The 16,855-nt window shown below is 46.1% G+C and overlaps 1 protein-coding gene across 1 annotated transcript in view; it reads right to left on the bottom strand.

The window, feature by feature from the left end:
* Window positions 1–12,458: 12,458 nt before the first annotated feature.
* Window positions 12,459–16,855, bottom strand: part of LOC119452889 (voltage-dependent calcium channel gamma-7 subunit) — a 74,903-nt gene continuing 70,506 nt past the window's right edge. Inside the window, exon 4 of the mRNA XM_037714838.2 lies at window positions 12,459–16,201. Within this exon, the coding sequence (XP_037570766.1) occupies window positions 15,534–16,201 (668 nt within the window). The 3' untranslated portion in view covers window positions 12,459–15,533. The remainder of the gene's footprint in view (window positions 16,202–16,855) is intronic.

The raw sequence follows: 16,855 nt of genomic DNA, 5'->3' as shown, positions 1-16,855 counted from the left end.
CGCGTTACTCGCACTCAAGGTATCTACCATGGGAATCGCGTACTCATAGGTAAGTACCCTGGGCAGTCACACAAGCAAATTTGGCGACACTTTGAGTGAGCTAGTGAACATTGGCGGCGCGCTGCTAGATGGGAAAGCAAAGTGTTATGTGGAATACATTATGCATTTGTTATTTTAGACAACATCTTAAAAATGACATGTTAAATTATCCCAGCCCAAGACAAGACAGCACTGCATCAAACACCTGAGCTACGCACTGCTCGTTTGGAAGTGAAGTGCAGAGAGTGTTGAAATGTCGATGGTTTTCATTGGCAGTTTTCATGGCATGGGAAGGCTTATAACATCCCGAATTAAAAAAAAAGAGTGCTTAGAGAATTACTGCTGACCATGACTGTCATATTATTTTTGAAGCACTTCCATTTAAGCTACTCACTTTGACACGGCGCATTGAGTTTGTTGAACCCACTCGCCTAGTCAGCTCTTCCTTCAGCGAGATTCACGAAACTTTTTTTCGAGTGACAGCCTGCGAATAACACTAACGATGAAGTTTACTCCCTCAAAGTAACACTAAGTTTGCCTTTCTCAGAGAGGTATTAGACGTGATAGGAAGCAAAATGCTCCCATGTAAAAATTTACACCAATGCACTCATTTTACCTGGCCCGTAGTAAAACATGGATGTGGCACTTCAAGCACTGCTTAGACTTGTCATTGCGCTAATAGATGTTAATGGTTTCAGCTCGAAGTCAACGTCTCATTTTCCTACTCAAACACAGGTGGAACGTAAGAGTGCTCTCGAAACGCAACTGATCAACCGATCTGAATGAAATTTGTTGCATTTAAGAGAGAAAGTTTAACTCTACTGGTTTTTGGAAGCAGAAGCTTGATTTAAGCAATGAACTTTTTTCAGAGACTGCTGAAAATTTGTAAACTACAAATTCGAGGCATTGGTGAAACGGGCAATTTAATATAAGTAGTGCGAGCATAAAGTTTCAAACCCTCTAACTGTCCACTATAATCCGGGATCTCAATTCTTTAGAATATGTATGTTTGATCGTCTAACGCAGACAAAGGAATTTTGTTAGTTTACGGCTTACGTAAATTTTTATATTGTTTACGTGTGCTCTCCAAAAGTCATGCTCTCAAATGAGTGGTGTAATTAAGCCCTCTCTGTATAACGCAACAAAGTTGTCGGCTTTACGTCTACAAACTGGTGCAGTTTGCACAGTTGTGATTGTTTTTTTTATATTTATTTCTGCTATGGAGTTGTAAACTTGATGCTTTAACTCTTGAAATTTTCTGATATCGGGAATCTTTACTAATTTATTACCGAAATAATTGAACTACTCGGAAATGTTGAGAGGCCTTTTGTTTCTTGCAAATGCAGCAATAATTTCATTTATAGCAGCAAGCAATCAAATTCGGCGCTGTGAATATTGTGCAAAACAACTTCTTCGTTCTCATTCATTTACATAGAAAACATTGAAACGTTCGGGGCAAAACTTCCTCTTAAACGGGCATTGGGTAGATAAACTAAATTGGTTTAGACTGTTTAGGTATTCTTCTTAAAAACTTCACTTTCATTCATTTTGATTTACTTCACAAGAAGTGAAGTCCGGCCTTCAATTTTTCTACAGTATTAACCAAACTACAGAGAAATTGAAGGCCTAACTTCACTCTTTTTTTTTTTTTTGAACTTCACTCCCCAACCACAGCGCCGGCACGCCAGTGTGAGGTCGCGGATTTCAAGATACGGATTTACCGGATTTGCGAGAGAAATGAGACAACCAGAGGCAGAGGTTTTTGTACTTGTTTTCTTTTGTTTTCTTTATAAATAAAACAATACATCAGTCAGACAGTGAAAGAAGGGTGTTGATCCAATTCCCCATGAACAACAAACACGCTTAAACCTTTCTCTGTAATAAACGTCCGAGTCGCGTCACTGATTTGGCACAACTTCACCGGACACCGTCGACGCACGGCCCGTCCAGACAGGAACGCGTACGACACTGGTGTTGCACTCGAAAACCCCTAAAACCAGCTCTGTCACTAATAGATGTTGAAGTGGTCTTTCTTTATTTTCTTTTGCGAAACGGCGCGAAAAAAATAAACAGTGAGACGCAAGAAACTGAACATTGTAAAACCAGTGGCATGGTTCTCCATGTTCTGCTTCCCTTTAGTGTATAAGCCAACAAGCCAAACTCGCAATGCCGATTATAACCAAAGGAAGAAAGAAAGGTAGAAAGCTATGGTTATGTTCGAGGTTAATTAAAGGAAGCCATTGAGCGTTGTCTATTACGCAACGACTAGAAGAAAAAGAACACATTCAAATACGATGGACTCTTAAAATACCGGTAAAGTAATCTGTCTGTCGTCATATCCTGTTTTTTTTTATGTTTTACCACATTTTTGGTTCTTCTCTGTCTTCTGCGACGGTCTCTCGCAACCCTTATCGCAGAAGTTAGGCCTGATACGTCTGTCAACTTGGGTGGCGTCTGCTAGTTTGGAGGATCGTGATTCCGAAACTAGTGTTCGCAGATTAGAAGCATGCGTAAAAAGCAGACGATGAGAACACGGGCACATTCTCACGTGAACAGCAGTCACACACCACACACACTCTCAGGCACTCACAAGTAGTCCTCCTGTTCTTCAGACATGTGTTCTCATGCGCCTTTTTTTTTTTTAATTGCCTATTCGTGCTCTCTGATCAGCTGCTGGCAAACGGTCCGTTTCGGCATCAGCATACGCAATATTATGCGCATATTTGGCGCAGTAATGTGCCTGCTAAAAGCGAGGATTGTAAGACGGCAGGCTCGCATTTACTTACATTAAAAATACTTGTCAGATTGTTGATGTGATTTTCTCGCATCCAGCACATTAAGAGCGCCAGTGTAGCAACGTGGTATTGCACAGAGAAACCTCGCAACTACTCTCTCGAGGTTGGCAACTTGACACGGGCTGCAGAAACCGGGAGTAAAGGTCTTTAAGAAAACAAAGAAAAGAAATCATTATCGTTATTACTTTTTGTCTGTTTTATTTATCGATATGTGCTCCACAGAGTTCGTGCGATTAATGTTCCGCCACCGTTCTCGTTGAGCCGAATTATTTCGGACAGAGCGAGACAGCGATTCAGCAATCACCAGTGTCGTCTGCTCCCATCGTCTGCGTCCGCGATGGGCAACGAACATTTTTTTAACACGAGGCATGGCGCCACCATACTGTCAAAAACTAGGCCGCCAGAAATTGCATCGCTCTTGTTTGACTATACCGGACAAGTAGTGGGTACTCGGCGAATGCCGAGCTTGTTTCATCAGTGTGCGTGGCAGTCAAGCGCATAGAGAGAACTACAACGCCTTCAATCGTTGCCCACAAGATCAAAATGTGATTAAACCGCACGAAACTTCAAAATAATGCAGCTCTGTAATGGAAGCTACGAGGTGGGCTTCGATGCTCGAAAGTGAGCAGACGCAAAGCAGACGTAAATCAGAAGTAAAGCACGATCGCGGCCCTGACTTGAATGTAGCTTCCACTGCAGTACCACACTATGTAAATACAAACAGACCATAGTAGCATCCGCACTCATTCTTTCTCCAGGGGCGTAACTGCGCATGCGTACAAAAAAATGTCGTCGTCAGCCCAGTTTGCACTCGCACCTTAAAGGGACACGAAAAATCAACGTTAATCAGTTTAAACTGGTAAAGTTTTAATTGAAAACTTTTGTCAAATATTTCATGGAATAAATTACATTATTAATTTAAAAAATGCAAGCCAAGCCAGAGTTTTCCTTTCTTTCTTCTTCTTTCCTTTCTAGTATCACCGCCGGAACCTTAACACCGTTACAGCATTGTGAAGTCACCGATTTCAAAGTATTTTCTCGTATATGGACCATTTCGATAAATTGACAGACTAAAGCTTCTCGAACCGGCTAGATTCATCCTTGGATTCATTTTGAAATACAATGTGGTCATTTTTTAGTGGCGAACAATAACTAAGGCTGGTGTGCAGGCTGTCAAACAAGTACATGACAACGCACCGAGCTGATGCGAAAACTTCAACGTGCGTCACGCCCTGCATTTGCTCTCGCGTATTTTCTGGATCACCATGCTTCCTCTCGTGGTAACACAGAAGTAGTGATACAGCCTACTTTAGTAAGTTACTTTTTCCTCTTTAGTGTCCATTTGTGCAATGCAACCAGTGTGTAATTATGGTTAGTGTTCCGTATGCATTTATGCAATACGAGTTCACCGCCATCGAGTAACAAGTTAGCACTCCCTCTCTTCACTTTCACCTCATTTTTGTTTTTCTACAACGCAGAAAGAGAGGGTCTCCGCTTACGTGGTACAAGATGTGCGCCGTTGCTAACAAATAAAGGTTACGACGCAAGCGATCAGAGCTATTGGCGACACGAACTCACTGATGTTGCAGCCCACAAAACAACAACTCGCACCCAATAAAGGACACGCCAATGTATAGGCAACCGCATTTCTCCCCCAAAACCGTAACAGTGTTCAACGCTTTCAACCACGCCTTTTTACAAAGTCGATTTATGTCGTGTGTGAGCCGGTTAGTGGCGGTCACCTGACCCATTAACATTGCGGGTGGGCCGACATCACAGCGATGACGCGACGTAAGCATTCGTGGCAACGTCAGTTTCAATATGCTGACAGCATCGAACATGTGTTGTCGACGAGATTAGCAGGCAGACCATCCAAAAAGAATTGCACCGAACGAAGGAAGGCAATGGTTCTCGCTATCTCTTGTAACTTTAACGTTTCCGTCAAAATAAACACATTGGCGCCGCCTACACCGATGGATTTTTTAACCATACTGAAGTAGCAAGTGTTCCTACAAATGCGCCGCTTTGTAATTTGTTGCACACACGGCGCCTTCGGATGATAGCAAAAAAAAAAAAAATCACTTGTCGTGAATCCATGCCACAGGGCATTACTGCTGTGCACGATCACATCTTTCTGTTACCCACCGTGACAGTATCTGCTTGCTAGAAGAAAGGAGACGGCGAGCACCATGGTCCTAAATTTAGAATGTAGCAAAGTTCTAGGTGTGAGATTAGGCGTTAACGTAAACCAAATCTGGACGCAGTGTACGGTTTGTATGCAGCATGCAATGTGTGCAACGTTTTTTTTTTCTGTTTTGTTTCAGGGAGAAACGCTAAACAAGATACGGCCAGTTGGTCATGTTGACCTCAATATTCCACCGCCAAGCTTCTTCAAGCAATGCAGCTTAAAAGTTGTGGATAGATATGCTGATATACAATTTATTCAATTCAAGCTATCTCAAAACGGTGTCGTCAGATCGGCAAACGATAACAAATCTAATCGAACAACAATAGTTCACGCTCTCGACATCAAAATACTGCTATATGAAAAGTTGTCAGCAACCGTCGGAGATTTCGTACACAACTGGAATGCTCGAATTACAGCTTTCATATGCAGATTTATCCACGAAAAGTAATCGGGTGAATCGATTGTTCCATACATGTTGAGCCAAATTTTCGATGCTATAAAATGGAATGCAATTATGGAATGATTCAGATTATTCTTTCCTTGATCACTTAGCCACTTCTCGCATACATCTTACGCGAATGATGTTAAGTGCTTTTGAATTGCATTATCTATGATTATTTTATCAGCTGGGAAGTCCCAGCCTTAATATTACCATATCTTTTTTTAGAAGCACAACTGGGTGATTTTACATATCAGTGGACCTCAAGCACACAAAATAAAACTTTCGAAGCCACATTATGTAACCGCAGTTTGTAACTCGCAACCCCTCATGCAATGTTGCTTTGGTAAGACCCTTAGCAAATAAATTTCCAGCACCTATGCAAATCGAAAATATTTTTTTCGGTCTCTTTTTTTTTTTTTAGAGCTCAAAGTCAGGTTTGCTTTGCCTTCGCTAGTTGCACACATGTAACACACCTTTCAACGGGAATCTTACCCTGGCACCGTTTTCGCGTACAAATCGCTGCGTCACGTACGTCATAACCTTCAACGATCCTTTTCAGGTTGTAAAAAAAATAAGAAAAGCGATTGAAACGTGATGCAGATCTTTCCTGAGTAGACAACTACGTTTAGATGCTTTTAGGATACTGTGGCTTCATAAACAATAGTTAGTAGAACATGTAAGCTTACGCAATTCAACGCAACAATCGAATGCACTGGACCTGCAGTGCACGTGTTTGAGTTAAATTAACACGTACTGCTGAGAACGAACGATTTAAGGTCGCACTATGGCAGCAGTGGTTAGTGCCTGACTTTACGTCTACGCGATTACCCCAGCAAGCTCAAGAATCATTGGCGTCGACGGATGGTAAAGGCTGATCGCAAGACAATGGACACAAGGACTACAGGCAAACAAATCGGTACCTGCTTTCTTACGTCTGCTACAAAAGCATGCAAAGAAATGACTTCACCACCAAACTCTACCACTGCACCGTTCCTAAAAGCCGGCGTTCTTGTAGACAGTGCCTCACACGAAAGCCGAATCTATTCGTTTCAGAGCTGATTGTAAGCCTACTTACCACTTTAAGACACTTTGGGACCATGTCAGGACGTTGCCTCTGTTCATGTCGAATGCGTTCGCCGTCTTAAGGTAAACACGAAATTGCTGAACTCGAGGTGGCAACTATCTCGCTGTGCATTGTTTTCTTCAGAGTAAACGTACTACGCTCGCGCTAGTAAGCAAAATTGTGCAACAGTTGCCGGCCCTGACGTTGGTACTCGTCTGGCTTCAACACCATAGAAGGGCAGATGTGCGTCACAGCTCGCTCGCAAGCGTGCGGAGTATGTGTTCTAACGCCACGTTTTCTAACGATACATTTCATTTCACATTCTTATCGGCCTTCGTCATTGGCTCAGACGCCGCCGCGCATCGGCTACTCGCGCGACAGACGACGATAAATTACTAATGAAAAATTTAAGGAATCTTCGCAAAATACAGCACCTTATGCTCTTCTTCTATAACGCGGAATTTGCCTCAGAATCTGGCGATTTCCGCACTTAGTAGGCATCTGCTGCCAACGCCACCGATAGGTGGTGGCCATGACGTCAGTGGTCGCTATTGGTGCCCAAAATACGGGAAAAGCATGAATTTCGAGATTTGTTTGCGTTATCGTACATTCTACTGGTCGCTCTCGAGCATTCTAGAGCACTCCCGTTCGCATCTCAATCACGTAGCTACTCAGATTGCTCTGAGAGCAGCTTAACGTTCGGCTATGCCCGGCTGTTTCTGCTTCCAATATTGAGAAGGCTGCGCGCCGCTGCTACTCGATTTGGAGCATCGTAGAAACCAGTCAAATGTATTCGTGTGCAATATGACAGGGAACACGGAATTAGCTTTTGATCGACGTTTACTGGTGATCTGTGGATTCCAACGTTAGATGGTAATTCGGAACAATTTAGTTGCTTTTCCGTCGAACAATTAGCCTCATGGAGACCTTTACGGGGGACGTGTCTGTTTAGCCAAAACAGCCTTTTGAAGGCTGTAGTGGCTAGGTCATTTCATGCTTCTCGAGGAGGTACCGTTAGTTAGAGGGAACCATCAGCAGGGGTGCGCGATGCCAACACGACCTATTAAAGAAGCTGCTTCGTCCGTATAGGCCGGCGAGTCGCCATCTTGGCAGCCACCGAGACACTGCCAAATTCCGCCATGTTGTCGAATTCGCCATCTTGCCTTCTGCGATTGGCTCAAAACACGCCAACGTGGCGGAATTTGACAGTGCCATGAAATAGCACCCCCCCCCCCCCCCCCCCCGGTCTCAGGCTAGCTACGCTTAGCAGAAGAACAGCCGAAGATACACGCCGACAGTATATGACGAAATGAAACAGCGCTTCGAATCATTTTCGTACAATCGTGCGGCGCCAAGTGGACGATTGCCGCGATAACGACGGCGTGACGATTGCCCGAGTCAATGACGAACGGCGAGAAAAGAATGTGAAATGATATGTATCATTAAAAAATACGGCACCAGAGGATGTATGCGTACGGCAAACGAAGTGGTCAGCCACAGGGCGGCAGTACAGAGCTTGAACCTGACCGTATAAGTATTAATGTTCGCGTAATCAACGCTGGCGGCGCCATCGTGTTGATGATAAGTGCAATCAAATTGCGCGTAACTGTCACTCCAATTTACCGACTTTGTTTTACTTAGCCGCTGGTGTAAAGCCATTGGCAGAATCGTAAGCTTCGTGAACATGAGTTGCGGGGGGCGAGGGCATTCTCATCAGGGAAGCCTCGAAGAACATCTTTGGAGAGGGGCGGATCCACAAGGTATGGGCGTCAGCGGAGTAACCACCACAGTGTCCGCACTTTATCACTCCCTGCCGTGCCCTAATTTTCCAGGTAACCCTGGCGTCTCACGTCAGGGCTGTCTAGGAGCCGTAAGGCACCTGACTAGGTGCGAAATTGAGACATTTATTCACCCTGTCTCGCGAAAGTATACAAACTTTCTTGTTGCTTCCTTTCGACGTGAACACTCACGTAGAACAAGAACACGCATCTAACGTTTTGTGGTTGATTACAGTGCCGCAAAGCGACGCCATCAGAGCTGCTGTTCCTGTCTATACATGCGGCTAATGACGATATTGTGTAAACGGCAACACGTGAACTATTAGGTCTAAACTGTACGTTTGACTCGGAAATGAAGTAAAATAATGGGAGACAACATAGACGAAAGAGGGTAAACGCACTAATAGCGCATTGATCAAGCAATACAACTTTCTTCTTAGTACACGTATAGCTTAAGTCTCGTCTTCCGTCCATTGTCGTGCGTTATGCTCTGCCATCCAGTCGACATGAAGCAAACGGCTCCCTTTTCTGCGCGGCATCGGCGGTAATCACTCTTTCTGATTCAAGCTAGGCGAGCGTGCGAGACACTCTCATCGTATCTGGATGTGAAAAGCAGAATAAGTTGTGCATCTGTATCGAAACATTAACGAAAAGTACGCGTACCACCTTTGCGCGTCAAATTCTCGCAAAGCCCTACCATGGACAGGGGTATGCCCTACCTGAAGAAGGCAGGCTAGTTTCTTTTGGCACGTCCAACCATGGTTGGTTAAACACAAATAGGATATGAATAGATAACACTTAAGCTGTATTGATACGTAATATTCAAAAGAAATTGTAAGACGTTAACCTTAATCGCAATTTTACGACTGCGTAGGTCTTGGCACGATAAAAGAAATGTTGCCGAAGGCTTGGCATTTCGCTGTTGATAGGCAGCTGATCTAGGTCTAACAGATGCCTAGCCTGCTACATCGTTTACGGTGAGGTATTCCTTTGCGCCACAAAACGCCAACCTTTCGTTTAACGTTCATTTTGCACCAGCCTGCTTGAGCAACAGAAATTCTTTTTCTTTTGGCCATTTCGCACTTACATTAAGGCATCGTCACTGAGTTCTATTTCCTTGCTAACAAAAACTTGTTTTTTTTTTCTTTTTTTGCTAGTGAATTTAGCCTGACATCATTGCCGTTCTAAAACAGCGGCGCATTCAGTACATCCTTGGCACTATTCCAGTGTGGCTTGCTCGAGTCGACCACGTGTTCACCTGGTGCAGAAAACCCGGGCCCTTTGAACCTAAAGACAAGCGCGGATAGATAATCTTGGCATAGTTTCGACGCGGCTGAATACTCTTCGTGGCAGAGTGGTTCTCGCCATGTCTGCTGCGCATGCGTGAATCGGAAGAACGCGCTTCAGTCACAGCTGCCTGCTGTGTGAATTTGCTTGAGATCGCACGCGCACTTCTTTTGTTCCATTCGTGTGTTTATGCAAGACTTGGTTCGTGTTTTGTTGTGGTGTTGCGTGTGGTATAGGTGTGACAGACTCTAGGTGCCAGTATACAACCGGGGTAGCTTGCGTTCGCCGGGAGCACGCTTAAATGAAGGCAGGCGCCGGTCGACGAAACAGCCCTGCGCGTGCACGTGACCTCGCTTCCACCAGAGGGCGCATAGGGCGTGAAAGAAGTAAGGTCCCTGTATGCCTGAATACAGGGACCTTGAAAAGAAGGGCAGAAAGGTAGAAATATAACGAGCTTGACTGCACTAACCGCCGTCGAGGCACGAAAAAGGATGTTGAAAAGTTCATACACCCCCCTAAGGACCAGAGATAACGGCGATACGTGAGACGTTCTTGCAGCAAAAATAATGTAAAATGGATGAATGGTCATAATCTTTTTGAATCGTTTCGGTTGACCTATTTCCAGCGCTGGCACTACCGCGTTCGTCAGGCCACACCCTTATGCGTATCATTACACAATGCCTGCCCACTCCCATCGAAATGCGTAATACCCGCTGTGCTACTGCAGTGGCGCCGCCTTCCCAGGTTTTCGACAACAGTAGATGCTATAGGCAATGGTCAAATTTCGCCGCGTGGTCTGCTGTCCACATGCTACAAGAAATAATCGTTGAGACACACTGAAAAAAAAATGTATTGCCGCGTTAGGCGCGCCTCACAAACTTTGATGAATGCCAGGAAAATTTGCGCCCTCTAAGTGGATTCAGGTTTTGGCGCGTTTTGGACAGGCATCCTAGTCTATAGTACGCAGGATGATAGGTTTAGGCAATAACTACGTGCGGAAACAGATACGTTGTTACGCACTTGCAAATACACCGCAGTAAGGCGAAGTCACGTGCCGAAATGAGCTTCATGAACGCACTATAACGACTTACCCTTTTGATAGACCTCGAAGAGGGCGCTCCATAGCTGTAGATTTAAGCTAAGATTTCAGTCAGGTTTACGCAGTGTGTTATGCACGGTTCTCTTAGTAGCGTAGAACCTCGCGCCTTTAAAACGGATGAGAACCACAAAATTTCACTGAATCGTGAAATAGATGATGTAGTGCTTTTGGCGCAAGAACCCAATTGCGAAAATCCTCCTGTTGTTTGTTTATAATTTGTTGTATGCATCATTAGAGTGTGTGCCCAAGCGACTCTGGTATCTGGTACGTCGCATAACCGCAAACTAGATATCGTATAAAAGTTGCGCACCACTGCTTTCCTTAAGCGTTCAACTAAATCAATTTTGGAACAACGTAGGTGTTCATTATTTTGAATGTACCTTAAATCTGAGCTTCGACGTCAGTGGATGCCGTCATTCCTGGTTACTTATTTATATTCATTACGTATCCTGGTCTCCGACTCGTATTGGTTCAGGCAGCATCGTACGCTGCAAGTTCAGCTGAGAAACACATAAGGAAAACAAAAGCTTGGGGCATTGTTTCTTTGGCAGTGCCAAAGTGATCTCAGTGGTAAGCCGTGAATGACATCAGATAAACATTTAGAGGTAAACTCCCGTCGCCATTACTACGCCTAAAACGTAGACTGTAATCATTTTTGAGTGAGCCCACAGCTAATGTTCTTAATGAAACATTAGCGCTCTCTGATGGTGTCAGCGAAGTCACGTGCGCATGCGCGCGGGAAGTCGCCGCCGCGACATGCACTCAGCCGACGCACTCCGCGAAGAACTCAGCCAACGAGGTGAAATGAACATCGCTAACTCGACTAGTCATACAACAAACAAGTGTGTCTCGTCAACTATCATATAACGGTATGAATGGTTACACAAGCGAAAAATTGAACGCTCTTCGGTATAGTTTTAAGCTAAAACCTTCCTGAAGATCGAGAGGATATATAACCCTGGTCATGTTTGAGCCACCGCGTGTTTCGTCTGGTTGAAATGTTCTCGTCGACGCGCTCTCTCTCTCTTCGTGGCGCCGCCGGCACAAAACGATGCCTGTGATTGGTCGTCGACAGAGTCACGTGCACCGGAAGTGGGGATCGCCGAAACACTACTTCCGGTCGGCCTGGCTGCACCGCCGCGGTGTGTTTTCTGTTTGTCTTGGCACACGTGCAAAGAAAGAAAAAAAAAGAGGAGGGAGGGAGAAAGAGAACCCAGTCACCTGTGCACACGACACGTGATAAGAACAAAAAAGTTCACACAGCAGGGCGTGGCACCAACACTGACGAAAGGACTGGTGAGTGCTGAGTGGAGACCGGGTGGGGGCGGGGCGAGTGACGTCGAAGCTACTACGTAGATGAGATACGCCGGTGTCGAGCGTCGCCGCGTAAGCTTGGTATCACTCGCTCACATCCAAAAGCACACAGGTCGAAGAAAAAAGAAAACAAAAAGAACACACGCACTGACACACGTAAGAGTCTGTAGGGGGCGTGGCTTCGGTGACGTAATGGGGCCGCTCTCCCGAAACGAAATGCGTGGAGGAGAGGCGGCGGTCTTCGCGGTGATATGCTCGTAGGCAGCAACACGGGGCTGATGACAGCCGGCGCCACGTCAGGTAGTATTACGTCACTTCCGCAAGTCCAGCTGCGTCATTTACGCCCAGCCAGCTAGGGCAGACCGCAGTTCACCACTCCGTGGAATAGAGGACGCTTCGAAAGCGCCAACTCGGTGTCGTGCCGCGGTTTTCAGAAACAAAAAAAAAAAAAAAAAAAAAACCACCGGCACCCGCGAATTGCATTATACAAAGTCTCTCCACTTGAACAATTCGATGATGCTTGTGAAAGGAGTCTCTTTGAAAGTGTTAAGATACAAAGATGTAGCGACGATAGAACGTCGACTTGCCGCTTCAGTCCACCACCTCGGCGCACGACCGGGTCGCGCACACTGCTAAGACTTCTTTTTTTTTAATTATTATTTGAGCCGAGATGCTGCGTCAATGCATGCATACTTATCGCTCCTGTGTGTTGGGGCAGTTGAAAAGCCTACGCGATATCTATCCAGATGAAACTCCCTCCCGTGCAAGGATAACGTGTACTCTCGAGGCCCCCGCGAGATGGCGCTATGAAAAGGCCTTTCCGGGACAACAAGTGCAGTAGTGTCCTGTAACCGACGCCATGATTCGCTGTCTGGTGCTTCATTATGAACGGCCGCATGCCATAGATGAAGCATCAACGAGTATCGGTTCGCAGCCATTCAAAATCACCTAAATTAAAACAGTACCGCGGCAAATCGGAATTTTTTTTTCTGTAATTTACCTCCGTCACTTTTCAACTTCGTGCGCACTGGTATCAAATTGTTTTTAACGGAGCGAAATGTAAGTAAATATGTTGGATACGGGACACTACTGTACGCGTTGTTGACTTTAAAAACCTACTACCACGGATGAAAAACAAGATCAACGTAATAAAGACGGTTCACTCGTGCCTGAGTATGAGATCTGTGCTTTAAGCGTCAGTGCTTACGCAATCCCTTATGTGGGGGTTACTTAGTCAAGGAGGGAATCGTGATTTGTAAACTAAGCGGGAATATTAATACCGGTGGTGATTGATACCGGGGATGAGTATAAGCGGTTTGAGAACGGGCTGAACATTTGTCTCACGTAAGGGCTGCTTGCAGAGATTGAGGGGAGGAGATCGAAGCCAGCACCACTGTGTTGTCTAAAACCCTGCGCTACCAGGACTCCGGTTCATGCGCCACGTACCGCCATCTCACGGCCATTTTGTGAGCGATGCCGCGTAGATGAATAGCTGAGGGGAATAAAAATGACTTGACGAGAGAAGCCTAAGTTCAAGTGCCTTCAAGTTCTACGTTCAGCACCCTTAGCGGCCCAAATTTTGGCTAATTTTCACCATTGCAGATTAAATCTTCTAGAGTCACCTTTACATCGCACAATCACTTCTACGTGCTGCCGCATGGAAATGCACCGCAGCACGTCCTCAACAAATGATCACAGTGCTATAGTATGACATATAAAATTACTTTTGAAATTTAGTGTACTTTAATATAGTAGCTTCGCAAGGACGTGAAGTACTTCGCCCTGTCCCGGAGCCGAAATTGCATATGAGTCCCTTTAGTCTGCTTCTTCTAAACAGGCGCAAGAATTGTCGCCAGCCCTCTGCTTTTTCACTCAGATAGGAAAGAGCGAAATAACAGGAAAGGAACGACCCCCTAATCGCGCTGCTTGAGGCGGAAGCTTTGAGAACTAGTAGCGTACGTAATACATCGGCTCCGAGATTCGTCAACGCACGTGCAGTCTCTGAGGCCATGCCATGAACCGGAACCTTGGTCACCCGACATAAGCCTGGGAGGCTCGACGCCATTCGGTTTGCGCTCGCGTTCCCACTGAGCTTTATACTGAGCTAGGAGCTGCTTTCATTTTCCTACGTCTTTAAGAACGAACCATCAGCTTTCCGCACGTAGTCGGTCGTTAGTAGGAGTTGCCATCCAGGGTGCAGTCATCTGGTAGATTGCTACGTTCAGTGCGAAGTTAGAACTTTCTGATGCCTGACATCAGAAAATAAGCTGTTATTCTTTCTTTCACAAATAGGGGGTGCGAGTGCCGGAATTGTGATTTACATACACGATGTTTTTGTGTGGCTCGTTCGGAGAGAGCTTGCGCCAGAGTTGGTGGCATTGCTGTAGGTTTGGTGCTTTCTTTTTTTCTGCGAATTTTCTTTCTTTTTGGAAGGGCCTGAATTATACGCTACGTTGCTTCCTATTGCGCAAGCTGTAGATATGATTATCATATCATAAAATGGAATAACTCTCTCTATAGTGACAAAGGCATCAAAATACCTTTTGTGATCATAGCTGACACAGATGCAGAAATAGTCAGCTCATGGCTTCATTCGACCGTACATGGGCTTGATAACACGCTGCCATCTTCGACTAAGTGTGACCGAACCTCTCACCGCCGGCTTTAGTGTCGATACGAGTACAGCGATGCCAAATACAGCTGGTAAGACCATAAGGAGTAACCCTAGCCGACGACCTTATCTCGATATGTTAAAGCGCTACCTTGTGGGCGTCATGTAAGCGACACAAAGGCCTGGTGATGGTTGAGCATGCCCAATTTTCAGAATCTGTCATGATGAAAAGACGGCAGCACCACGTAGTTTGATGCTCGCCTTGTGATTTACTATCACCGTGTTTGTACAAGTCGGCATGATTCACGTAGCTACTAACACGTCGTCACCACCTACGATTCATCTGGCGTTGAGTCAAACGAAAACCGACTGGTCAGTACATTTTTCAGTACGTGAATAAATTAGGCACTTGAACCAACGTCTGCGTACTCTCTCTCTCTCTCTCGCTAAGCACTCACACCCTCTACAGTTCACAGCTGAGCGCGGAAAAGCCTTGCCTGCCACTTCCTTGAAAGTGAACTGCACTGGAAATTCTACACGTAGCATTCTACGATGACTACTAACCAACGTATCATCTGAGCTGAGAGGACTCTGACAGTTAGCCCCTGACAATACTTCCGTGAAGCCATCACACAAACTCGCCACGGCGTCGCCTTCATTGGCACCCGGCCTCAACTCTTTCCTCTCCTTCACTGCTAGCGCACAGGACTCGAGGTTTTCTACACACGAGCGTCCATTATTTGCAAGCGAGTGAATGGGGTATCTGACAAACGAGCGTCGCCCGCTGTACACAGTGTCGCCTCCGCAACGAAGAGTGAGTGAGTGATTGCTGGTCGTCGTCTTCCGAGTCGACGACGATGAGGAGAGAAAAAAAACGAGACCGACCGCGACAGCTACACCTACAGCGGGCAACAACCTCAGACCGGCGTGGTCCGGCGCAACGTCTCGAACGAGAACTCGCGCGAGTATTCGCGCGTCAGGTTGTCGGCCGTGGTGGAGACGGTGTTGCAGGTCGTGTCTCTCGAGAAAGGGGGGAAGTTGTAGTACGACAGGTCCCTCATCGACTCCGACGCCGGCAAGCGCGGTCTGCCGCCGCCACCCTGCTGGTGGTGCTGGTGGTGGTGAAGCCTCGACGAGCCCGGAGGCGACGGGGGCTCGAACGCCAGCGAGCTGGGCTCGGAGCCCGTGTGTTGCTGGTGGTAGGAGTGGTGCCTCCGGGCCGACGCGCTCCGGCCGGGTGCCGTGGGAGGCGGGGAAGACGAGTGGGGCAGCAGGCGCTGGCTCGCCGAAGAGGCGTGTCTCTGCAGAGGCTGCTGGTACCGCCGGCAACCCGGCAGGTGGTCGACCGGCTTGAGCCGGTCCAGCTTCTTCCTGAGCTGCTGCTGGTAACGGTGGATGCAGAGGAAGATGGAGAAGGTGCCCGCCAGCTCGCACGACATGAGCCCCGTGACGGCCAGCAGGAACGAGTAGCCGTAGCTGTAGGTGAACAGGGGTTCCTGGAAGGAAGACTTGGGCCGCAGCTTGGAGCCCACCTCGGCCTTGAAGGTCGAGATGTAGATCACCATGCCCACCAGGATCATGAGCCCTGCGACAGATCGGCAACAGTCTCGAGTGACGCACGCTCGGCGTATCGGGGCACGACGACCCTTCCAACATCCTCCATGAGCGAAGACCTTCTTTCAATGGAACTGTACAAAATAATAGACACAAGAATAGTATAGCCATAACGGTAATTCAAAACGTGGAGGAGAGTCGAAATCCGGCCCAGTTGGTACATTATTTACAGGAAAAACCAGTCAAAAACACGAAGGACAAGGGAAAGAAATTCACACCACAAAGCATGCATTCTGTGAAGCAATCGGTCATCATTTCATAACTCTCAAACCCAAGGCCCCTTTGACAGCCTGAGGTACCTTCTGCCCGGGCTTCTCTACACTATCTTTGAAACCTTGGTTGTCATCCAAGTAGAAACACGTGCTTAGACCGTGGATAGATAAGTGAATCTCTAATCGAGATCTCATCCGCCGATATCTTATACTTTGGTTGGTAGATGTAACTGTGTTATAGTTCTCTTTACAATCTTCACAATTTTGTTTATACTTATTTGCATTTTGTTACGCGTGCCTGTCCTGCTTGGAGCACTTGAGGCCTGCAGCATGTAATAAATAAATAAATAAATAAATAAATAAATAAATAAATAAATAAATAAATAAATAAATAAATAAATAAATAAATAAAT

Source organism: Dermacentor silvarum, chromosome 5 (assembly GCF_013339745.2).
Source record: "Dermacentor silvarum isolate Dsil-2018 chromosome 5, BIME_Dsil_1.4, whole genome shotgun sequence".
NCBI classification, from domain to species: Eukaryota; Metazoa; Arthropoda; class Arachnida; order Ixodida; family Ixodidae; genus Dermacentor; species Dermacentor silvarum.
This window is presented reverse-complemented; position numbering and strand designations above follow the sequence as displayed.